We start from the raw sequence: 26652 nt of genomic DNA, 5'->3' as shown, positions 1-26652 counted from the left end.
GTGGCACATGAAACTGACGTTTCGTTTCTGGAAATTACCTGCTCTGTCTGTCTGATCCATACTCTCATACAACCTTCTATTTTCTCCAAAGTCTCAGGGTTATTAGCTAGAGTCAAGTAGTCTATTGGTTCCTTCAGGGTTTTCAGCTCAAATACGTCACACTTTTGAAGGTTCACCTAATTAAAATGAAAATTAAATAATAAGATGATGTTAATTTTAAAACACGCATGCACACACACTTCTGGCTGACCCCTAGGCTTAGAAGGATCGTAAGGTTTTCTCTAAACTACGCTGTTCCCTGAAGAAAAGTCCCTGGAAGCATAGTGTGATACACGATGCTCGATCCTCCCTAGGAATTAAGCATGCCTGGAGACGACTGAGGGCAGATTTTGGGTCCAAAAAAAGAAAGAAAGAAAGAAAAGAAGTTTACTAGAGAGAGAGAATCATCCTAACATCATAAAACTTGGGAATTAATAAGGAACTTAGAAATTACTTAGGAATTAAAGAGTCAACTCACAAAAACAAAGAATATGGGGGAGCTTCGAGGAAATCGATTGGAGGAAGAGTAATTTCTAATCCATTACATTCTTTTTTGACACTAACCAGATGAAAAGACTCTCAGGTCTTTACCCAGTAACATCCTTATAGTTTGCAAGTTCAATGGCAAACACACGGATTTGTTTTGGGGAGGGAGGAGGAAGAGGATAGAGAAGGAGGTGTGTTGGATTTTGACTTGAAAAAGAAACCTGGTGCATTTTCTCACACACATAAATGGACCTCATTATTTGAGGAGGACATCTCCTTCTGGTAAAGTTGCACCTGGCGCTGTGAATGCCTAAATTCAGGTTTCAGGCCTAATCCCCCTTTACCAACCACAGAACAACTACATTTCTCTCAACTGGTTCAGAACCAGCTGGAGGAGGTGTGGTTATGTCACCCTCAAATGCCCATATGGCCAAAGAGCCATAGGACAAAGCCCAGGCCCTAAGGGCTTGTTGGTAACCAAGGTAGAACCAGACTTTTCCCATTTCCTTCACTTGGCTTCCTACTAAATCCCTGTCAGCTCTAACCTTATCTGATGGCCTCCAGCCCTGGCTCCCATGCTCAGAAGTTCTATGTCTGTCCCATCTACATGGGGCTCAGAGACACCACTTTGTCCTCCTAGAACCTAGCCTCCCCACTCTGTGTTTTTCACTTGGCTACACTCCAACAGAGCTCTGAAAACCCACTGGGCCTATGCTCACGGTTCCCCTAGCCTGGAAGAAACTCCCAGCATGCCTCCATCCTTGACCTCCCCCACTCTGCACCTGCCATGTGCCACATCTCCCAGAGCAATCCTTGGTTTCCCAGGGGAGGGCTACGCACTTCATGAAGTGGCATGACCTTCCCACTAGGTGGCGATCCATCCACTTTTTTGATATCTATACCACAACAGGAGGTGGAACCCTAGGAAAGTACTGCTTTTTTAGGTAGAATAACAATTTAAGTTGCTCAGCTTGGATCTTACTATAGCCTGCATCAGAGTTCATTACAAATACAACTCAGATGATAGGTGGAATCATCCTGCTCCTGTCTGGATGTAATTTACTCTACTCCCCTACTCCACATCCTTTAGAAAGCCTAATGCCTCTCTCCCCCACTATCCTACTAGGTCCAAAAATCTCAGTATTCTCTGGAGAGAAATGAGTAATATATTGTCATTGGTGGGGTACTTGGGTGGCTCAGTCAGTTAAGCATCTGCCTTCAGCTCAGGTTATGATCCTGGGGTCCTGAGAATGAGCCCCACATTGGGTGACCTGCTCAGCGAGGAGTATGCTTCTCCTTCTGCCCCTCCCCCTGCTCGTTCTCTCTCTCTCTCTCAAATAAATAAATAAAATCTTCTAAAAAAAATACATTGTCATTGGTATCGTAGGCTACATTCCTCTGTCTCCCATACATGCCTGATCTGGGCTGCCGTCCGTCATGGTTTTGCATCCACCACCCTCTGCCCCAAAGAACCAGTAACACAGGCTTACCGTAGATCGCACAAATTTTATGGAAGCTAAATCTCACATTTCCCAAACTTATTCTTAAAGGCCCTTTTGGTCACAGACTGAATCTAATCCACTTCCGCCAGATATGTCAACTCCTCTCTCCCTTCTCTCTCATTTCAGGATTTCCTCCATCCCTACCCACCACCTACCTCACACATGCGTGTGCACACACAGACATACACAGACACACACCACACACCCTAGTTCTAAATTCCTTTCCTTCTAGAATGCAGAGCACTGCCACAAGCATTTCACACACTTCCATTTGCAGTCAAACAATATGATTGAATAAGACCCTCCATCATGGCCAACACTCCTAAGTAGCCCCTAATGCATTAATCGCTCCAAAGTGGAACAATTTAAATCCAGTCACCACCACCTCTTGAAGGGGCAATCACAATGCCCACAAAATGTTTTCAAGGTTTGCTGGGCAAGGGAATTAAGACCATCTAAGAGAAACATTACATACTTACATGTTGATTTTTCACCATCTGATAACTTCTAAAGGAATACCTTATTCATTCTTACCTTCTCCTTCAAACTCTCCTGGGCACCCGACAGGACGCTCACGAAGCCTTCCAGAGAGCTCAAGAACTCCTGCCGAATGCTGGGTGCTTCCTGAAGACCCTCGAGCTCGCCCCAGCCATGGCTCGTGGCCTTGAGAGCGGGAATGAAGATATCCGCCAGCAAACGCCTCATGCTACTGAGCAGGCCCCCATCCGCGGTGTCTAACATATTAAAGCTCACCTCCTGGAAAACAGTGAGGAGAGCCTCCACTGTAAAAATTACCTGCAATCGCAACATAGCTACCGAGTCATTTCTGAATGCTGTTCATCCATCAACTATCCTGCAGAAGTCAACGAAGGGGAACCAAAGGAGAAGGGCAAAAGCTATGAGCCGGCTACAGCAAGGGTCAGTCACCACCGCCAGCATCTCAGCAGACACTCAGAAGCAGGCAGGGGAGTAGGAAAGCTTCCTAGTGGCGAAAAGGGACAGCTTCAGGTGTGGCGGAGCTGGAGGCAGCTCCAGGAAGCAGGGCGTCCTGTGCAGTTGGGGAGGGGTGCCTATTTGGCTTTCTCTGGTTGGCCCCAGGGAAGTATGCCGGGAGTACGGACACAGTGAAGGAGGCTGACAGTCACGAACCAGGTCCTGATCACGCTGGCCCATCGCTACAGTGATTCCTGATCAGCTTCCTCACTGGTTTCCTGCCAGTCTCACATTGCAGGCTGGCTACCTGGGTTCCTTCACAGAGAAGGGGCTTGGTTTTCTGGGCAGATTGCTGCCAGCCCTAGGTCAAAATTCTGTTTTATATACGGTAGGGCTTTGATCTGTTGGTAGGTTCCGTCTCTAAGTCCAGGAAATTACTTTTTTGATACCCTGGTTAAGACGTAAGCTTTGTACTCTTCTCAACTGCAATCCTCAAAACAAAAGCATGAACTAAACAGAACCCAAGACATTACCAGTTTATTTGCTCCAAGCAGATAATGCACCGAGGGCTGAGGAGATTTGCACTTTACTTTGCACAAAAATTAAAATTATATATCCATCATTGTAAATCTTCCTTTAAATGTATGAAATTTGCCACTAAGTAAGTAATGTATGGGGATTTTTAAAAGGAAAGACTTCAGTGTTCATGCACACATACACACACGCTTGCACATGCATACATATAATATCAATTCTTGTTAATAAACTGAATATTAAGTCCTCTGATTCAGCAGATTTAAAGGAAATGTCCACTTGTTTGCTGTGAATGCTTTTAGAAGTAGTTCTTTGAAAGTAGTTTTAGATAGCTGATGAACACAGTGGTTACCTCTATAGGGAGGGTTTTTTTTTTGTTTTTTTTTTTTTTTTGGTAGAATTTATGTGACTTTTGGCAATTGGGGGTAAAGGACTGTTCTTGCCCCTTACCCGATGGATGTTCTCAGGGGTGATGGCTCTGGAAGGGTCAGTCCTGATGAAGAACACACATACTCCAGTAAGAGCGACATCTTTTCCCTCGGTCACGAACACCTTAGGTTTTTTAATCTTCTCAGAAAGAGGATTTACTCCCCCTGGAGAGCCAAGCTGTCCTACAAGGGCAGAGAATTTTAGTTTCAGCAAACTATTTATAGTCCACGTGGTTGCCTCTTGGAATGAAGCCTCCTTATGAGAATATTGTCATGTTGACTCATCCATGTGCCCTGGAAGATCCACAGCTTTGACAATCTCTAGCCAAAGTCCTGAAAGGAGTGGACTGATTCTGGATCACAGGTTTATTTCAAAATTGTTGCTCCAGGAAAAAACAGGAATGAGAGGCACAGGAATAGAGGTTTGGTCCAAAGTAGATTCTTGCCGAAGCTACAAAAGTCATTTCCACCCACAATAGGCCACAGCAGAGCCAATGAAAAGGGGTGAGGGAGGAGACAGCATCTATTGCACGTGCTCTGTGTTAGCTCCCCTGCTTGGTACCTTGTCTATGTTACTAAAGTCACTACAACCCTAAAGGCAGCTGTGATCTGCCCCCAGTCCCAGCCAACAGGTGGCAGAGCCAAGATCAGAAAGCAGCTCTAACTATAAGACTCCAGACCCCTGCTGCACCCTCAGTATGGCGCTAAAGTCAGGACCCTGTTGAACCAGGAGAGCATCGTGATGAATGGTGTGAGCTCTAGAGCCAGACTCCCAAGGCTTGAGTCTCAGGCTGCACTTCCTGGCCATGTGACCTTGAGCAAGTTACTTAATCTTTCTGTGCTTAATTTTTCTCAGCTGAAAAATGCAAATAATAATACTAAATCCAAGCATCTGGAGTTGTTGTGAGGATTAAAGGAGTTAATACATATGAAAACCTTAGAAAAGCACATAAAAATCGTCGTTCACTAAGCATTCTCATTATTGTTATTTGAAAATTCACTTTCAGTCATCTAAGCATGCAGCTCATTGATTGGATCATTTAAGTGTGCAGAGCTCATCCACTGTGCTTTTATCTGCCCACGCAAGTTTTAGCTCTCCAAGTGAATCGGTAGCTCAAGCAAGATTATTGGGGTGGGAGGACAGTGCCAAGGGAGGGATCTGGGGAAGGACGTGGACTAGAAGTTTAATCCTAAAACCTGGGGTTAGAACCTCTTGGAGAAACCCTCTTCTAGGCTCTCCCCCTAGCTGGGCTAGAGACTTGGACTGGAGCTTTGACAGCGAATGCGTCCAGTAAAGATAACCAGCAGATAGCTCTCATCAGGAGGACAACATAGCACTGTGGGATGCACAGCCACCGGTGGCCATCTCTGGAGAATCCACCTAGTGCCCACAAGAGCAAAGACCCAGAGAATCAAGGTCAGCCAACTGTGACAGTGACAGTGTCGGTCAAGTCAAAGCTTTCCTGCCACCTCTCCCCTCTTGTCCCTGCCCTACTTCAAGCCTGACACAGTCAGCAACTGTGGTTAACACAATGTGGACAGGCGGTTCCAGAAGATAAGGTGAAGAAGCAGAAGAGGACCATATGCTTCTCTCCTACTGCAAATACTAACCTTCCGAGGTCCCTGCTAGGGTGGAAGGAAGGGGGAGGACAGGAATGAAGAAGGTTGAACTTCAGATCAATTAATTTTGATCAACTAGATTATTTTTTTTTTAGTTTCTGAATTGAGATAGTACTTGTCATATGAAGCATCTATAGGAATATTTCTTACCTAAGAATATCCGGAAAAATCATGGAATGGTCTGAATTTTAATCTAAGGTCAAAAGATTAAGGCCAGTCCCACTGAAAAAGGTTTAGAGGGAGAGTGGGAAATGAAAATAAACTTGCATCGTGTCTACAACCCATGAACCCTTATCGTTCGGTGTCAGATTTACACACAAAGGCCTACCTCACCCAGTGCACATTTCATAGATGAACTCAACATTTCATCTGACTTTATGTTTTGCAATCTGGGAAAGAATTCCAAAGTTCTCTATTATTTCGATCTTTTCAGTCAAAGAATAATGAACTTTCTGACCACAAAATTTCAGATTAATAATTCTAGAAAAATGTCAATCACTTAGAGTATACATGCATAATTTTCACAGTTTTTAAACAAAAAAGTATTAGCCATGCTCTATGACAACAGCAGTAACTATTTTCCCTTTCTTCAAAAAGGTCATAAAAGGATGAATATAATATTTTAATATAATCATAATATTTTTGTTTATGTCCCTAGTTTGGTTTTAAAATTATATGAATCCACATAAAAGTAGAATGGGATATGTCAATTGAATCCACACAAAGATTTGCAAATTTTTCTTAAGTGAAAATAACTAAACTTGTCATTCCATATTACTCGTTTGAATCATCGTCGGTAGAAAATAAACATAATGTGATATTTAACTAGAAAACTCATTATGCTCATTGGCAACAATCCCTACGTTAAAAATAAATGTTATCTATATAGAAAAGAAGCAGATGCCCATAAAATGTTCTAGAACATAACTGCATGGAATGAACTAGTACGGAAGGAAAAGAAGTCTCAAAATGTAAAGTACTTTATTATTCCTCAAAGACCAGCACAGCCTGAAACGGGAAACAAAATACCTCAAATAAAGTTAGAACAACCAGGCTAGATACCCATCATTATCTGTCCCCTTTCCTTGAGAGGAAAATGGAAATTGGGCCTCACCTCACAGAGACCCATTTGTCCCACCTGCCAAGATGGAAGCGTAAGAGGCCCCGTCAGCTCTGAGGGTGGCCTTCTGCTTCATGCCATCCTCAGATGAACCAAGCAACACATTTGTAGGTTACATTACACCAAGTTTGGATACCTGTTTCGGCTACCTCCACGTCCTGATAATAAAATATAAGGTGACGAAGACCTCCAGCAGCGAAAAGCTGATCAATTCTTTCAATCTGTGAAAAAGAAAAGGCAAGGTCACAACTTCGTCCTGAATTAGAAGCAATATTTAAATCAGGAGTTGCCATCATCTTTCTTTTTCAGATAAAACCGCATCTAATGCAAACCATAGAGAAGGCATCAGATTTTTTGCAACATAAAAAACAAAGAGAGTAAATGCCTCACCATAATAAAAACATAATCCAACGAAGGAATTCAATTAATCATGAACATATCTGCTACACATACACATTTGAAAAGAGACCGTCTCTCCAATTTTGCTAATTTCCGAAAGTGCTGAGCTGTTGAAAGCAGATAAATATAGAAGTGTTTTGTTTTCACTCAATTGCAGATCAGAAAGAGAGAACATACCTTTCAAAACCCAGCCTAATACACTAGAGATAATTAATATTAAATTGTGATTTTCCGTGAAAAATGACAGAAGAACACACATGATTATGGAACACTCCATCCAGTAGTAGTCCAGAACTTAGTCCATGAGCTTCACTGTTCAGCTAGAGGACTGCCAACTGGTCTACCACCAATGGAAGCAGAAGCACTTCTTTTAAAGTCATTGGCACATTTTTAAATTCAAATTAGAAGAAAAAGGATAAAGTCTACATGACCATTAGGATGGATACTGTCAAAAAGAACCCAGAAAATAAATGTTGTCAAGGATATGGCGAAATTGGAACCCTTGTACACTGTTGGTAAGGACATAAAAATGGTGCAGTCAGTATGGAAAACAGTATGATGATTTCTCGAAATACGAATAGAATTACTCTATGATCCAGAAACTCCACTTCCGAGTGTACATCCAAAAGAATGAAAGCAGGTCTTGCAGAGATATTTGTACACCGATGCTCACTGCAGCGTTATCCACAGTAGTCAAAAGATGGAAGCAACCCAACTCTGTTCATTAACAGATGAATGGCTAAACAAAATGTGGCATATACATATGATAGACTATTATTCAGCCTTAAAAAGGAGGGAAATTCTGACACGTGCTACAACACAGATGAACCTTGAGGACATTTTGCTGCATAAAATTAGCCAGTCACAAAAAGACAAATACCGTATGAATTCACTTATATTAGGTGTCTAAAGTAGTCAAATTCACAGAGACAGAAAATAGAATAGTGGTTTTCAGGGACTACGGGGCTGGATTGTTTGACGATATTGAGTTTCCATTTCGCAAGACAAAGAGTTCTGAAGGTTGGTTACACAACGATGTGAACATACTTCACACTACTGAACTGTATACTTAAAAATGATTAATGGGGTGCCTGGGTGGCTCAGTCGGTTAAGCATCCAACTCTTGATTTCAGCTCAAGTCTTAATCTCAGTGTTGTAGGGTGTGGAACCTACTTTAAAAAAAAAAGGTTAAGATGTTTTACATTCTCTGCCATTACCACAATTTAAAATGTTTCCATACGATAAACTCTAGCCTGAAAATTTAACTGTGGAAAAAAAAAAGCCCCTTTCCATTTCCACCATATTATAGACAGAACTACGATATATAGGGAAGAGCAAGTTGTCCTGTTTCGTTACACTTCCTTGATTGAGGATGCTATGGGGCCAAGTGGGATGCCCTCGTTGAGAATAACTTCTAAGCCAAGACTATGAAGGAGGTATTTCCAATAGGCCAGTATTGAAACTCCTGCCCCTCTATGTTGCTTGTGGGCCCAAGCCAGGATGTTTTCTTTCAGCCTCCAGGTTTTGACCTTCCTGGTCCTGAATATGACAAGGCAGTTTAACTTGGGCTTCCTACAGTTCAGAAATTTACTCATATATTCCACTTGCATGATCCCAAATCCGATGTCCGAACTGGGAAATAGGGCAGAGTTAAGCATTTCACCGGTGGAACACTCCCTCCACGACTGAATCAGGCAAGTGATTCTGTCTCCTTCTGGGCCTCCATCTTGGGGGGATGATATTATCTACCTCCTGGCATTATAAAAATTCAGTGGGGTAACAGATGAAAGTCACTTAGATGGGACTGACGCCTGGTAAATACTCAACAAACGTTAGCTGTGATGAGGAGGAGAAAAGGGAGGAAAAGGGCAATTCCTCAATCCCTGATTGATCCATCTTGTGGTTGAGCCATTTTAGTGTTATCCACCCCTCACTGTTGACTCCTAGTGACCTCACCAGAGTGACATGGCAGGAAGGAACAAAGCCAGTGGAGTGCTGGAGCCAGCTCATACTGATTCATGACAGCCAATTGATCACAACTCTTTCCAACTAAGCCTTTAGTAACATCATGTTGATAGTCTGGAATCATCCATGGTGGGAGTATTAACACCATGGAAATCAGCAAACACTCAAAATAGTGCCTCCCTCTACCCTCGCTCAAAGCTGGTTGTTAAACATTTATAAGGGTACCACCAAATAACATTATCAATAGTGTGACACCCCTATCACCGGAAACATCTCACCCTCTCTCCCTCTATTTTTATGCGTAAAAACTAAAAAGGCAAACAAACAAACAAAAAAAAACCATTCAGCAACCATCACAGCCCTCCTGATATGCCTTTCTTTGTGCTCAGGAAATTATATCCCCCCATATTTTGATCTTCCCTCTCCAAAATCAAATCACACCCCAGATTTTGGAGGGAAATCATGGCAGAAAATGGAAGTTAAGTTCAGGAACAAAAGAAACCAGATTCAGCTGCCAAACCAAAGTCAAAATCAGGGAACTACGGCACAATTCAATCACCCAGGTTAGAACAGGATAAATGCAAAACATAATAAATCAGAAGCAGAGAGGAGACTCTATTCTCCAAACCCAGGTTCCAAGATGGCGCCTGAACCCAGCATCATTGGATTCAGAAACATGCAGACATTGCTGTCAGAACCATCAGACTTAAATGACAGTTATAAGTACACCACTCAACATGAAGAGCTGGAGAGCCCGTATGTCAATCTGCCACCACCTGTACCATCTGAATGGAGTCTTGCCCATGTTAGAACAGACATCCCCTCTACAGCCCAACACAGATCCTGCCATAGAACTGGGTCAATAGACTCTCTGTGCCCTCCATAATCAAGTCAGTGAGAACTCAAATGCATCTCACCTGATTCCCCTCAAGAATGGCATCTTCCACTTCGGTTTTGTCCAGGTCTATGCAGGAAGCTACAATCGCAAATAAGTAGTCATGCCTACTATCCAAATGGGCCCGTTTGGCTTCCTTCTCTTCCTTCAGTCTTTGCTGTAAGAAAGGAACAAAAATGTTACGTGACAACTGCTGTTCTCAAATGGATTCATTTTATGATAATTTTATGTGATTATTGCTTTTTCAAGTCTTGCGTATTCGGATAACAGACACCTTAATGGTACCAGTTTTTATGTACTATCTTCCATTTTTAGAAATAATGTTATTCTATTATGAAAATAAGATGTGCTAATTGTTTTTAAAATTGTATAATACACAGAAGCTAAAAGGAAAAAAAAGAAAGAAAAATCATCTGCCATCCAGAAATTATTACTGCAATTATTTTGTTCTAAATCTTTACAGATTTCTATGCATACATAAACATTCAACAGACACACAAAAAAAGAGTTTCCCATTTTTTGTAAACATCCTCTAAGCCTTTAAAGTAATATTCTCCTACGTTATCTCCTACCTTTATTGTTTGTTTACAGATTTATATCTGGTCGTGAAATTGATTTCTGAATACCATTGCTTACCTTTAAACTGACTGTTAATTATAATACTAAGGCACGTTCAATATAACCAATGTGGGCAGTTTGAAGTGTATCTTTCCATACGCACTATGCCAATACAAACATATGCAAATGTATACGCACATCTCTATATTATACTATAAAATTTTTCATGCATTTTCTTTTAATAATACACCACAGACCTTTTTCTACTTCAATATAGGCTATTCCTATCTGTGTGATAGCTGCAAAGTATTCAGCAATATGGATACACCAGTTAGGACATCCTTAGTAACTAACTGTGTTTGCAGCTGCGGCATCCCACAGCTCTTTGGCAATAGGACCATGCCATGAACCTCCCCCGCTCTTGAATTTGGCGGGCCCTGTGACCAGTTTTCACCAAAAGAATGCATGGAAAGGTAAGACCTCAAACCCGGCTAGGCTAATCCTTAGGAGATCTTCAGTTTCTGCCTTTGTGCTTGGGAATGCCACCTGGGAACCCAGCTACCATGCTGGAAGAAGTCCAAGCCACATGGGGAGACCACATGGAAGAAAAACCAAGGTGTTCTGGTCAACAACCCCAGCCAACCTAGCCAACACCCCAGAACCAACCTTCCTCCATGTGAGGAAGCTATCTTGGACATTCCAACCTATAGATGACTGCAATCCAGCCCAATGCCATGTGAAGCAGAACCACCACCCGGTTGAGCCCAATCACCCACATACTCAAGACAGGTAAGAACAGATCATGGTTGCTGCTGTGAGCCCTTATGTTCTGGTGTGGTATGTTATGTGGCAGTAGATAACAGAGTAATCCTTGTAGAATAATTTCACTGATTGGACAGAAAGCAAATGGACGTAGGCTTGAGAAAAAGTTGATTGAGAAAAGAGAAATACAAAGATACTGACTATAAACTCTTCTTTCCAGAAACTTGACTATGAAGGAAAGAGGTGTGGTACTAGTAGATAGAGAGGAATTTACAATCAAAGAATTTTGGGGGGTGCCTGCCTGGGTGGTTCAGTTGGTTAAGAGTCCAACTCTTGATTTCAGCTCAAGTCACGATCTCAGGGTCATGAGATGGAGCCCCCCATCAGGCTCCGCACTGGGTGTGGAGCCTACTTATGATTCTCTTTCTCTCCTTCTGCCTCTGCCCCTCCCCCCATTTGCATGCACGCTCTTACTCTCTCTCTCTAAAGATAAAAGAGAAAAAGAAAGAATTTTTTAAAACACAAGAAGAACTTAAAAACAATGATGAGAAAAATTTGGGGATTTCAGAGGGGTTGAAAGGCCATCTGTGGACCCATGCAATTAACATTTGTTTTCCAGAACCTGAAGGGACTGCTTGAAAGAAGAATTAGGGGTGGAGGGAGGGATTAAGGTTTAAAAAAATAATAAACAATAAGCCTATTTTCTTGCCATTTCTCCCTAAAGGAACTAACACAGGTCCTGACACAAAGTATACGTTCCATAAACATCAAATAGAAGTAAATTTAAATCTGTTTTCAAATGTGGCTAGGCTAAAACAAGGACGATGTCCCATTGTTTCGACTGTTTTCTTCCTTCTTGGCAGGGAGGAATAAAAATGCTTTTCAAAGTGAACTCTCAGGGTTTGTACTAAATGGCTTCAGCAGCTTGAGAACATGGTGGGCAACCAGGGGAGCCAAGAATCGGGCATCAAAATAAGATGGCCAATGCTGGGTAGCGACAAAGAAAGAAAAGAACCAGAGAACCAGAAGAGTTAGGATGTGAAGCAACTGAAGGCTTCCGAAGAACAGAGAAACTGAAGTAAGACTCTACCATGGCAACACATTCTCTATGACCTGATTTTATAAGACTCCAAAGGGGAAGAAATATATATATATATTTTTTTTTTCTTCCATATCCTAGTGGAGGAAAGGAGAGATTGGTCCCTAAAACAGAACACTAATTATGCTATTTTTACTTAAGTATCACATAGGAAGAAAAATTCCAAAGAAGTATCATGTGTACAAAGTGAATTACAAAGTGTTTTTTAAGATTTTATTTATTTATTCGACAGAGATAGAGACAGCCGGCGAGAGAGGGAACACAAGCGGGGGGAGTGGGAGAGGAAGAAGCAGGCTCATAGCGGAAGCAGGCCCATAGCTTAACCGCTGTGCCACCCAGGCACCCCTACAAAGTGTTTTTAAAGTAAATGTTTTCAGAGCTACGCTAAAAAGCGTGTTAAGCAACGAATATGTTCTTGAATAAACTGATTGTTCTGTCTCTAGAGACAAGTAATATGAAGCAAGCCCCTGGAGCCAAGTAGAGGAAAGACCACACACAAGTTTGTTGATCTCAACTCTCACTGCCGTATCCTAAAGTATCCTGGTATAACGAGGGAATTGATTTTTTACTACCACTAGAAGTCAGTAAGGTCAAACAAATATTTGGTGACCAGACTGGAGCACTGTCAGCCCATATACTTAGGCCTGCAGCTTTCTGGCTGCTAGGGAATGGCAGCAACCAGCAGTCAGGGGACTGGCTGTCTGAAGGTGGCTGTCCTGTCAGCCTCCATGTTTCAACATGGAGAACACTTGGAGAGGGAGGGTGGAGTGGGATGAAAACAGCAAGAGGTGGATGATGGAATATTTTTTTAAGAGTCACATTAAAATTGTTTTGTGTTGCATGAACAAGCACCAACGGATGGGGGTAGGGAGGCGCCAGGAAACCTATTCGATGTCCAAAGAAATCTAGAAAGTAGTCAAACATTTCTGCCATTTGGTGACAAGATACGCTGTGGCCACCCTACAAGAAAAGGGTAGCTAATGTGTTAGCTCACAGGAAACAAGGGCTGCTGTAAGGCCACCAGTGTGGACCAATGAGCCCTGGTTGTTAGAGGGGTCCCGGGTTCCGGTCTCGGCTCCGCCATTTGCATCTGTCAGTCAACCTTTCCAGAATTCTGTTTCCGTAACTCCAGACTCCCAGCAGGAGACCAACCGACAGCTAAGTGCCATTGCTTCTCTACCGTCAGAGCTCCTTCTCACTGGGTCAAAAGTTAACATGGACAAGAGACGTGAGGTTTTAAAGTACGAATCCCAACAAAGACCCAAAGCGTGTGCTTTCATAATAAAGCTCTGTGACGTTTTCTCATGACAAACCTACCCATTCAATGTTTTTTAAAACACTAACTTTTGCCTTTGACCCTACAGTTCAGCGCAAGTCTGCATGCCTGTATACAGACCACACTCATATCATTTTGGCCTCAGGTTGACAATCGCCAACTATATGAGAGACCTTACTCTCATCTGTAAAATGAAGATACAGGTCCAAACGTGAAAGGTAATTGTGAAGATTAAATTGGGAGCAGTCTTGAGACAATAACTAAGTCAACCAGCACTTGAATTAAAATGGCTGAATTAAAATTCAGGAGGAACAGAACTTTTCAATAATAATGTTTTAATTGTACTAATGTTTAAACACCCTCCAGTCTTAGAAAGCCCGGCCCTGTCGGCAGGTTTGTCTCAGACCCGGGTCTACCCCACTGACATCACTGGCAGCCGGAAGTGAATGTCAGGTCTAGGAGCCCCTTTGTGGCTGAGCAGGGACACCCGTTTCCCCAACCCTCCTGACGGTGTCATTTCGCTCTATTTGCCCAGCGGCAGTGCAAGCTACGGCTCTGCCAGTCATCAGTCCCTTACTGTGCTTAGGTTTCATTGTCACAAAAGCCCCATGAAGTAGACATTTCTATCTCCACACAAGGAACCTGAGACTATGGACCATTAACAATTTCCCAAGAGCATACAGTTAAGTAAGTGGCAGGGCTGGGCAACCAAGCCCTGTTGTGTTTGCAGGGCCAGGCCAAGACATGGTTGTCCCAGGCAACTAAGAGTTTTGCATCCATTCAAACATATTTCAGAAACATTGTTTCTTTGAATTTCCACTCAAGGATTATCTAGGGCACTCTTGGGGGGATCCCCATATACATTGCATGGGTTATAGGAGCTGTGCGTGTGTGTGTGTGTGTGTGTGTGTGTGTGTGTGTGTGTGTGTGTGGAAACTGGGGTTAATAGGCACCATTTTCTGAGTTATACCAGAGACATTTTAGTACCAGTATGGACTGGTGTCCAGTTGGCTCCCACCTGGCATGCCCAGAGTCCAGCTCTCTCATCGCACTCCTGCGTCCCAGCAAATGGTAACCTCCCATCCTCAACTCCTAAAAGTGCCTAGAAGGTGGGCTCCCTGCTGGGGCAGCCAGTAGGCTGGACTCCACGCCTTCCCCACTGTTGCTGCTGTTGCCTGAACAACTTCACTTTTATCGATGTCATACTGTATACCTCAGGTCTTCATAGGACACCTTTGCACAGAGAAGTGTATGGGGTGCAGAATGGGTTCTGCAGCCAAAAAAATACTTGTTTTAAAAAAAAATTTTTCCAGGTGACATGATTAGCCTGTTGCAGGTCTGAATGTGAGAAAGAGATCTGTTTCGCTGAGCATTAGTTGCATATCTTTGAATGAATACATTTCTATTTTCTTGATTTGGGTGTTATATTCTATGTATACAGATTCATACAGCAATGTAACAAACATGGTGGAGGAGAGTATAATCTAGATTAAAATCCTCACTGGAGATAACTGTAAATGTGAGTCCATGAATTACAAGTGAAACTCCTTATCTTAAATCACCGAAGTGAGTACCTCTGAGACTGATTCTGCTTTGGCTCTCAATACCAATCTCAAGTCCACAGATAACTAATCACTTGATGAAACATAGCACCAAAGAGGCCAAGGACATGGGGTTTGATCATCTCAGGCCAGTTAGCTTCACTTTATATCACCTTCCCTAACTGTGGATGAATCAGGGCAAATCCATGAGCGGAGGAAGAAATTATTCAAAGTGTATGCCCAGCTGAAACGCCTCATTATTGGTAATCTGCCACATGTATAACCTGATCCTTCTTATCTCCTGAGGGTTAAAATAAAATAAATATCAACTGAATCTCATCATTCCCGCCAGAGTATCAGCTCCACAAAGAGGGACATGTTCTATTTTAATTTTTGCAATATCCCCTGTGCCTAGAACAGTCCCTGGCACATAGAGGAGCCTCAACTAATATCTAATGAGTGGATAAATTAACCAAATTAATCATTTACAAGCCACTCTCAAGTAATTAAGGGCTGGAACACATTATTCTAGCACAGTCTGAGCCCGTGATTGCAGGCTCAGAATTCAGTCAATAAGCTCCTAGGTCTTCAATGCTGTTGTGTCTCGAGTATAAACCACTGCACAAAATCCTACCGTTAGTGTGGATTATAGCTCTCCCTCAATTTACAGCACATATAACCAAGCTCACTTCGCCTATATCCTACAACGTGCTGAATGACGAAACCTGACGGAAGTGGTTCTCCTGCTCACTTCCATGTAGGGACCTCTCTTTCCATGTCTTCCAACAAAGAAAAGCCTTCCTCTTTTCCAGCATTTTCCTTTTGACCCACAGGGCCCCATTTCCTCTGGGAGCGCCTGCTATGTGGTGCTTCCTGGAGCATCCAAACTTGATCTTTAACTGGCTGGGAGACCTACAACCCAGCAACTCTCCCCTCCCGACTGTGCTTTTCAAATCTTGCTTTCTCTTACCCCCTTCCTTTCATTTCTCCTGGTGAAGGGCCACACACGCAGAGGAAGCGTAGCACCTCCTTCCCACCTGAAGAGCACTCCAGCAAAGTGGTTTCTGGACGGGAAAGACACTCCATGATGGCTAATCCCACTCACAGCAGGTGCTACAGTGAAGCCCTCCTTTATACAAGGAGAGCTGCGCTCCCCTCATTGTAAAGAGATAGCACTTAAACTGAGAAGATCCCAGCAATCTTCTTGTCCTAAAAGTTCTGGAATCTTGTCTATTTTCACTGGAGTTCTCAGGGCCCCCAAATCTCCCCATTTACTCACTCCCTTATCTGTCATTCTTTCCAGGCCAGTAAAAGATCCCCTCTTTACCTTTTACTATATGTGGATTTTTCACCCAAATCGATCCAAACCCTGCTGGACGGATCACCACACCATCACCACAACCTTCTCTGCCCCCGGCATTCCATTATCCACATTCTAACTTAAAGTCTGTTTTCTGCACACCAAATTGTGGGATCTGATCAAAGGTCCTTAGTGGACCTACCCAGGGCCATATATTCTATCTTCCTTCCCACCCACGGTGGTTTTACTCCAAATCAGGAATACCTCTCTTGTGGAATTTCAAGAGTTCCCTCTGGCTGCAGGGGCCATATAATTCAAGTAGCCATATAATTTCACCCACAAGCTAAAATATATGATGCCACTGTTCACATTACCTATGGCACAGGAACAAAATTCAAAAATTCCCTTATTCAACACAATAAACCAGAGTATTTAAAGCTGGCTGCTCATTAGAATCATGGAGAGTTTTAAAATAACTGATGCCTGCCTCTACCCCGAAACTCTAACTTATCTTGTCCCAAGGGGGGCCTGAGCACTGGTATTTCCCAGGCGATTCTCACCTGCAGCCCAGCCTGAGAACACTGCTCCAAAGGAAATCATTCTATGAACTGATCATGACTGATGAGTATGACCAGAGTTCCTACTTGAGGTAGGAACTCAACAGAGAAAGTCCAGGGGCATAAATTTGGGATCCCTCCAACTCCAGACCTCTTTTTTCCTTCTCTTTACTGGCATGATGCCAACACCAACCGTTAGCACTAGCTTCAGCTCTAAACTTCATGGGGCCCGGAAGTGCTCCCGCCTGCCCGTCATGGAACACAGCAGCTCCTGGCACAAAGTAGGCATTCAACAGATATTTGTGGAATGGATGGATTTTGCACTTAACCGCACTTTCCCAGGGTCTAGCAACGGCGTGATTATGACGTGGGCATCTTGAGCATTAAATCAATCAGGTTCAGGAATATTCACCTGAGCACTAACAAGCAGTACCTGTCCCCTCCCCACTCCCCAGCTGAATCCTAGAGCCATTCACCTCCCGAGCTGCAAGAGAATTGTTTTCATATTGTATACTGGATTGTATGTGTGAAATGTGTTCCCAGTCAAACATGCCTGGGCCTGATGAACAAAGGACACTGAGACCCTGCTTGGCTCTTTTGCCAGAGGATAACAAAACCCACACCCTTGGAGCTTTCAAAAGATATCTGAGACCAAAAGTTCTTTTCCGTCTTGGTTTCTACCCACGCACTCCCAAGGGAACAATGGTGGCCCCGCCTCATGGTTTCTCAGCAGGGGAAGGCGTGGTGCCTCCCCCAGGGGCCTGCCCCTTCTCTTCCCCCACAGTCTCTATGCCCTCCCATCACTGTTTAGAGAAGCCTGGCAATCTGAAATTCGAGGAGCAACAATATTCCCTAGCACAAGCGCATACAGGGCAAAACATAAACAATACACATCCCTGAAGAGAGCAGAGAACTAGTCTCCATTTTAAAATCAGCTTTGCAATTAGGTGAATTTAAGTCAAGAGGACCATCATAAATCTTTCAAGTTTTCTTCTAGAAGTCAACAAAGTCAACCAGCAAAATTACGTATTTCAGTCTAATTTTAGAGAAGGAAAGAAAACAGAATCCCTAAGTCAGGAACTCATGTCTGTTGTACACTTGTAAGTTTACACTGAACACTGTTCATCTTCGAGAAAAGCAGAAAGAAGATAGACCTATCTGGGCCATATTTTTATACGTAAGTGAGTGAATACATACAGAATTATTTCAGGTTTGTTCATGGAAAACATTGTGTTTATTACACAACAGAAAGGATGTATGGCTTCACTTTTCTAAACCGAGGAGCTTATGGTATTTGTGTGTATAATCTGGATAAAGTCAATTATTATATTACAATAGCCTAGTTGTAAGATAACATCATTGCAGTTAATAGTTCCAGACCAAGGTTCTGGACATAGAGATTATAGTTTTTATGTTAAGTAGCTCTGGAATCTTTGTCATTATTTTAGGTCACAAAGTTGTCATTTAATAAATTTCCATATCAGTGCACTATATGGAAAATGTATAATTATTTACACAATACACTGCAACCTTATTGAAGTAATTCTGTTAATCTCATTCTTCAGTGGGGAGAACAGAACCAGCACCCAAAATATATAAATGAAACCCCCCAAAAGCTTACTCCCAAATGGTAGCTCGTGCCAAAGAAGAGTATAATTCATTAAACCATACATAGTCAAGATACAAAATTATCGATTTTAATATTTTAGACTTGATAGTAAGATACAGGAAAAATATTCAGGCACACGAGAAGTTTAATTCATTCACTTTATTAACTAAGCATAAAATTAAGGCCTATCAGTGCCAGGCTCTTGCTAGGGGAAGGCTATCTAAAACTGGGAAGCCCATCACCCCTGTCCTCCAGGAACTCACAATCTAGTGAAGGTAGAGGATATGTAGACAAATGTCACTTTTCTGCAGTGATAGGACAAGGGCGCTAGGGGACGCAGAAGCAAAGTGCTGGGAGGGCTTCTCAGAGGAGGCACTGTTGGCATTGGGTCTTAAAGAATGACTGTTCCCAGGCAAACAAGTTCCAGAGCTCAGCTAGAAGACGTTGACCTTGGAAAGGACGCATCAGAATGGTGGGGCTGGGGAAGTGGAGGGTAGCTGGTCGTGGGCCGGGTGCTGAGCAACGCAGAGACTGCATCCCTGCTGTTTGGTGTTGAAAGAGCAGGTTGCAAGGGAGCCGGAATCATCTGGACTCCTGGGGATGCACAGGAGACACAGAGATCCCACCCTGAGGAAGCATGGGTTAATGTTGAGAACAGAGTCCTAGAGCAAACTCCACTTTCTTCCGACAGCAACTGGCTGCCGAAGAGGTTCCAAATCCCTTTCTACATTTGCATAATAAAAACTGCTGAGCTGAGCCCTTTGCCAGGGAAGCTCATTCTTCAATGTGATTCCAAAGGCACATCCTTGCATCTCACGGTCTGTGACCTCATTTCCAGGCCTACAGAAAGGGGGGAATGATTCCAAAGAGCCTAGAAAACTTGCCGCCTAGAATCTGCCGTAACTATCTCCCATTACCAACCAAACCGTCCAGGTCTGAAAGAATGCAAGTCACCAACGTGCCCTTCAGGCATTTCTCCCCCTCAGAGGAGCACGGTGCACGTTCCCCAAAGTTGCAGCACAGATCCCACAAGTAGTTACTGTTGGGGCGGCAATGTGCACAAAAGCCCAAAGACACAGTCCCTCTTTTTTTTTTTTTTTTTGTATTTGGAATAGCAACATGTAGCCTTACAAACCATCCAAAAATTAGTGAACAGACACATTTCTCACAATCTCATCAGAATGTGACTTTGAATTGCTTTTAGGTATTTTTCCACCCAGGTGTGAAATAGGGTCATCCAAGGCCCCCCCGGCAAGTTTACGGACAACAACTCCTCACCGTTAAAATGCGGGTGATGCTCTGCTTCCAGAGCTGTCTCCTACCGATCCGAAACATCATAGACGTCTATGCGGCGTATACCGTGGCCGGAGCTCTTCCTGAACGATCCTCGAACTCAGGGAGGCCTCCTCCTCATCCAACAGGCTTTCAAGTGAAAACTCTGAAGGATCAGGAGTTCACCCTCACATTTCCACTTTGCATGTACTATTCACCGTGTATGCACAGAACAAAAATTCCAAGCGCGCCTATGCTATTCAAGGTTTCCTTCTAGAGGCTCTCCGCTTGGGCCTCTCCTCTGTTCCAAAGCCCGTGTTGTTAGGGCAATACTGTCGACAGCCGTACAGTTTAACCGTGCCTCTCGGGCGTGTTTATCAGCCAATCAAAGCACCTGAACTACTGGGTTACAACACTCCTGATGGTCCTTTAATTCTAGACGCTGCCCAACAGGAAGCCTGGAGTCAATAGAGATATTTGAATAATTTCTTTGAACAGTGAGAAACTTCAGACCGGATCAACATGGAAAGCAGAGAAAGCCATTGAATAAATTGCTTAAGTCAAAAAATTCAGGATTACTTTGCCTCAACAACGTTGTGTGCACGATTAACTGCCAGCATTGTGACTAATTGTGACTAATTGTCAGATAGGCTAATTGTGACCCAAAGGAGCCATTCTCTCCCCATAAAGAACGGAAGCCTATTTCATATGCAAATAGCAAATGATGCCCATAAATTACTATTGCTCACCCAGTTGCACATACAAATAAACCAAGGTAATTTATTCTGTGTGACTAAACATCTTGATCAGCCTTACTGGGAGGACATGAATGGGAAACCACAGCCAGAGTGATTTGAGAGATCTAATATGCATGGTTTCTCTCATCGAGATGAATAAAAAGCAGGACACTTAAGGCTGGGCATGTTAAATCTAGGATTTAGACCCTGGAGTTCAAGTCTTGGGAACTCCAATCCCAAGGTTAATCAGGAAATAGAGGACTCATCCTGCTAATATTCTGCTAACTAATCTTACAAGACTGACTGGAAAGCGAAGATGTTAATTCGGTTTTAAAATACCTACTGCTGGGGAGCCTGGGTGGCTCAGTCCTTAAGAGGCTGCCTTTGGCTCAGGTCATGATCCCAGGGTCCTGGGATCGAGCCCCACATCAGGCTGCCTGCTCAGCGGGAAGCCTGCTTCTTCCACTCCCCCCTGCTTATGTTCTCTCTCTCGCTGTCTCTCTCTCTGTGTCAAATAAATAAATCAAATCTTTAGAAAAAAGAAAACAGAATACCTACTGCTAATTTGCAGGCTAATTTGGTATTTGAACTTGGGAGATTCACCTGGTCAACACCAACACTAGGGCGTGGCCTCCACGGGTAGGGTTAATACAAGAGACAACACTCAGACCTGAATATTATTCGGTAATCAAAAAACTAGAGCATAGGAAGTTAGAGTTTGTTTATGGGACATCTTTTAAATCAAACTCTGGGTATTGGCGAGAGGCTGTTTCCTGTTCTAATTGTGTATGAAGATGGTATCTAGACTACAAGTCATTCTCCTCTGCTTGGTGTTAAAAGGTCACCAGCAAATAGCAGCATTTTCTCATCCCCCTTGCTCAGCATCTTAGTATCAGGCCCAAGAATCCTCAGTCAACGCATGACCTCTGGACGGAGGTTACACTTCATTATATGTCTGCTAATCTTTCCTTAGTTACATTACATGGCACTTCCCTAAATGGTATGTCAGGCACCATCCTTGTTCCAGCAGCCCATTTACAACATTATCTCTTTGGGGAGAGTTGCTTTCTGGAAAAATTTCCACAGATGGCTGGTGGCATTCATTTTGTGTTTGGCAAGCGTAACCATGGCTCTCTCGAGGTTTCATGGTAAACTGCAAAGTCTTCCAACCTCTATGCCTGAATTTCAACCCCCCTTGGGCACGGCAGAGTGTCTTAAGGGATGCCCTCTATTGAAGGAGGCTGAGAACTGTCATTAGCAGCACAAACAAAGGCAAAACACAAGGCTGAATCTACATCTGACCATCTGCCCCCTCATTGTCGGCCTCACATAAAATTGATTTCTGGTTGCTGGAGAAGAGTTATCAAAATTACTTGGAGGAAGACTCAGGAGGGTTTCTGTAGGAGTAGTTTCCACCAGGGAACATTGGGCAAGACTCTTCCTACAGGAACTCTCTCTCAGGGTCTCTCCAGCTCTATCTGGGTAGACTATGCACTCTTCCCAGTTGAAAATATTGGCCATGAACAAATCTTAAATCAGACGTAATGAGAAAATAAGAGTGGACAATGGGCCTCACAGGGGCAGGAGATTCCATCCAGAAATCCAAGTACCTTCAGGCAAGGTTTAAAGTTCCACTTTCATTCATTCGTTTATTGCTTCATTCCTTCAATCCACAAACGTCTGTGAGTGCCTTATATGGGGCAAGGCAACTACACTACATATGAAGCATAGAGCAGCTAATTAAAACACACTTAATCAAACAGCAAAAAAATTAATTATGACATGCATAATTATTTTATGGAACACTCAAAGAGAAAGATAAAATGGTGCCAATTAAACTTAAACACAAACTCAATTTTAAGATGCATTCTGAAATCGTGGAGTTAAAATGTGAAATATGTCCATCTCAGAATCAATGAAAAACCATCACTCCTGCCTTCATTGAGGGAAGATATTAAACAAATAACATAATGATAAGTCTATAATTACAAATACGATATAAATACAAATTGTGAAACGTGCCTTAGAAAAAGAAGAGAAGGTACACGCTTCCCGTGGATCTGTATTCCGTATGATCATGTTGTGCTTACATTCCTGAACCCTCCATCCCTGAATTATGGAGAGTCGCCTACTTTGGGCCTTGCAGGCTTGTGTGTACAACCTATGCCATGTGATGCTATAGAAAAGTGCAAGCGTTGAAGTCAGACAGACCTGGATTTAAATCCCAGCTCTGTCCTCTCCCAGCAAGAGGACATCCAAGCTTTTGTTTCTTAAGTTGTAAAATAGGAAATAAACCCACCTGCCCAAGAAACTTGTGATGATTTAATTCTACATAAAATTCCAGGATCCTCACAGGCACTTTATAAGTGAAAAAGAAACTATATTTTTGGATTGCAAAAAAGTTAGAACTACAATTAGCGATAACAGCAAGGCAGAGGAGAAATTTCCAAGGAATTGAACATAACCCACAAATTCCAGTCTAGCGCTGCTTAGAAAGTTGTGTCTTGATTTCTGAGTCGGTCCCAAGAAAGGAATGGATCCAAGTTTTGTCAGTTACCATCTACACATTTCTTGCAGATTTCCATCTCTAGGAATGTGTTACTGAGGCCAGTAGAATCAAACGCATTCATCAGTTTAAGGGCCTTGTAAACAATGATACAGCAGGCAGCATATAAAAATGGCAAATGTGTTCAGTGGGATGAGAAAGTACCGGATTTTATCTATCCTGAGTGGTGCCTTTTTTACACTTTTTACTGTACTGAAATTGGTTGCATCTGATAAGCAGCCTTACAAGTGCTGTTGGTCGGCCACCGTCATGACAGAATTGTCAGTACCAGACTTTGTGCCAACTCAGTTGTCACGCCAAGTGGCGTGATGGGGCCACAGCAGCACCTCGATATGAATAAACCACAGGAGACACATTCGAGGAAGAAATGTCTGTCCTGGCTGTTTTCTGAAAATCTTCCACTGACACCTTCTGGGAAGATCAAGAAAACACCAGCATCACATTTTCCAGAAAGAGTGACCGTGGAAGGAAAGAATCCCAGAAGAGTCACATCCTGGATATGAAGAAGTGTTAGAAATTTCTCAGCCAATTCATAGCACTTATTTTTGTATGGACATACGAGAGGGATATATGGTTTGTCTGATCTGTGTTTAAGTAAGTCTAAGATTTTTCAATTAAATTAAAATTCTAGAAAAGCAATACATCCTAGTTTAATTGACAGCTGTTTTCCCATCTTACTGGTGAATGAAACAGTGATATGTCTTGTATCTGATGATGACTTAGATGAGAAGAACAATTAGATAAAACAATTTTGTGATAGCTAATGATCAAAGAAAACCTCTTGGAGAAGGTAGGATTTAAGTCAAGCCTTGTAGAAGAGTAAGATTCAAATCGGAGGAGGTCAGGCATAACATGCGGAAAATATCACGAACACAGCATAGAGGTTGGGATTCAAAAGAGAGCCTGTCTTGTGCTACTGTTGTGAGGAAACATGACTGATTTCTCTCTGACAGGTATGTGGAGGCTGAACCACGGATGTCACCCTCAGGTAGCTGGCCCTAGCAGGCATTACGGAGTCACTGAAGAGTATGTTGGTTAAAGTCTTATTTAGGAAGATTATGCTAGAATTGTATGCAGGAAGGACCGGGATGGCAAAAGACTGAAGTCAGTACCTGGGCATGAGGAAATAAAGGATTCGAAGCAGGGGGTCACCCAAGCTACTCAAAAAGCTAACAAACAAGCTAAATAAAAAGAGGTAAGTTCTCTTGTCCCAGCCTCAATTTTGTTACCTTTAAGCTATTTCTATATAGAAATCCTGGTTGAAGAAAGAATGGGAAAAACCAGACAAATGGAACTTGACAGTCAGTAATGGAGGAAAGAAGACCCAGATGTCAAAGATGGGTTCCATTTTGTCAAGCTCGGGTAAAGGAAGAATCATACTAACTCAAACAGGAATGGAGGAATCTAGAGAAAGAACATTTTGGAGACTAGATGACTAAAGAAATGTAAACAAAGCTCCCATTCTTTGCTTTTCCTATGGGTCTTTTCATCTTGAAAACATGAAATCTGAATCTGCAAGACCAAAACATCCAGTACTTTTTTCTTACTTCTATCATAATTTTAAAAATCACAATAGAAGAAAAAAACTCTTAATAAAAAGGAACTAAAAATATATTCATTCAATAATCATTTGAGCTGCCCCCCTCAAAGAGAAACGATCTTCATTAGAAGTGGTGTGGGTTGTTGGGTTTGCCTCCATTTCCATGCATTGAAATTGTACAGCAAAAGCTAAGAAAGATGCATAGGTTTTCTGAAGGCCTCATCTGCCAAAGTTCAAAAAACAGGAAGGGGCAAAGGCAGGAAAAATCCCAGAGGAGGACTTAGAAAGCCGATCCATTTAGAGTCAAGCAGAGCCGAGTCATGCTAAATGGAACATCCAAGTTCTACAGGCAGAGCCTGGAGGAGGAGGGAGGCTCTGTGGTAAATGCACCTTCCAGATGTGGTTCCGTACAGAGCCTCTCAAGGAGAAAGTGTGAGAATTAGGAACTTCGGGCACCAGAGGAAGGGTATGCCAAAGGAAAGAGAATCTCAGGAACTTCCTTCTGCCTTTTCCTGCCTTTTCCAGCCTTTTCCTCGGTGACATTTCCACTTAGCTCCATAGAAGTAGCGTCGTCCTGGTTTGGGAAGCCACACTTCTGATCCTGACTCCCACATGCTCGTTGGTTGGATGACATTGACAAACCACCAGCCACACCAGCCACCGCTTCCCATGAATAACATGAGGTAGGTGGCCAGATGATCTTGCAGGCACCATCTAGCTCCAAACAAAATGCATGTCCTAAGTGAGGGATCTCTGCCACTTGGACATCACACATAGAGCATGCTTAAAGTTACCAGAATGTTATCTTAATAAGAATTCTTCATGAACAATCTTATAACAATCTCATACAAAACCCTGGAAAAACTCTGATATCACTGGAATGATCTGAAATGAGTTTGATCACTTTACCATGGCAGTGCTAGGACATCTTTGATAATACTGTTTTCCCCATAGGAATTTTTTCCCATTCTAGATGCCCATAGCTTGAACAAATGATGTTCCCTGGACCATGATACTTATTCTTTGTGTAGAAATGCTGCAGAATTTTAAAAAATTCTTCTCCCAAATCTAAACCTAAGGCTCAGGAACTCTGAATGGATATATGGAAATCAAGTTTTAGGCGTATATCATAGAGTTCCTTATAGTAAGTCCTTCTAGCATTGGGGTTTTGGGTTGGATGCTCAGCATGGTTATAATTTTTCATATTCAGCCTTTCCAGACCATATTGCCTAGCTTAGTTACACCGGTCAGTCCTTGTTTAGTACCAAAATTTCAGTATCATATCACATACAACTGAGAAAAATAACGCTTCTTTAATCAGACTCTGTTTATAGTTAAAATCTAGATGATAATCAACAGCTTGGGAATGATCCTACGCCAATTACTTGTTCTTCCAGAAATTCAAGGTCCAAGCAAATATAAGACCAGTATTAATTAAAGAGATACGAAGAGAACGCTTACTAATGTGATAATTCTTGCTTTATGAAAGCAGTAGACGCAAATGGTATTTACTGTTATGTTACCTTCTAGTTGCCATCATTCCACCTGGGCACCCGAAGGCACGAAAGCATGATCAGTTTTCCAAATATAAAACAACAAAACCTCCAACTTAGGGTCCCTCTTTTTTAGTTCTGATTCATTTACCAGGTATTTATTTATGAGAAAACTATACTTCATGACATAAGTCACCGCCCATAGCAAGATCTGGTCTCTGGCATCAAAGATGTCTAGAAGCAATAAATAATACTGAGAAATTCCTCCACTCACATCCACCTATTCTTGCTGATTCCCAACAGACACAGACAATTCTGCAGGAGCTCATGACTACGGCTGCAGCAGTGAGGCTCAGGGGCCCAGGTCTCACTGGGGGGTCATTCTGAGGGCATCTCGTATTTGTGCTTATTTTGGTTCAAC

At 42.6% G+C, this 26652-nt stretch overlaps 1 protein-coding gene across 2 annotated transcripts in view; it reads right to left on the bottom strand.

Moving 5' to 3' along the window:
• DNAH5 (dynein axonemal heavy chain 5) overlaps positions 1 to 26652 on the bottom strand; it is a 259271-nt gene that overhangs the window by 199114 nt on the left and 33505 nt on the right. The window contains exons 1-6 of one of the 2 annotated variants that reach the window (XM_045787153.2): positions 19902 to 24747; positions 9944 to 10078; positions 6799 to 6883; positions 3945 to 4105; positions 2562 to 2783; positions 39 to 176 (exon numbers count right to left, since the gene is read on the bottom strand). In XM_045787153.2, the coding sequence (XP_045643109.2) occupies positions 39 to 176; positions 2562 to 2783; positions 3945 to 4105; positions 6799 to 6883; positions 9944 to 10078; positions 19902 to 19961 (801 nt within the window). In that variant the 5' untranslated portion in view covers positions 19962 to 24747. Of the gene's footprint in view, positions 1 to 38; positions 177 to 2561; positions 2784 to 3944; positions 4106 to 6798; positions 6884 to 9943; positions 10079 to 19901; positions 24748 to 26652 lie in introns of those variants that run through there. The other variant, XM_087867971.1, reaches the window with a different exon arrangement.

Source organism: Ursus americanus, chromosome 15, assembly GCF_024610735.1.
Source record: "Ursus americanus isolate L20-20 chromosome 15, mUrsAme1.1.p, whole genome shotgun sequence".
Taxonomy (NCBI): domain Eukaryota; kingdom Metazoa; phylum Chordata; class Mammalia; order Carnivora; family Ursidae; genus Ursus; species Ursus americanus.
Note: the sequence above shows the minus strand (reverse complement) of the source record. Positions and strands in the feature narration are given on the sequence as shown.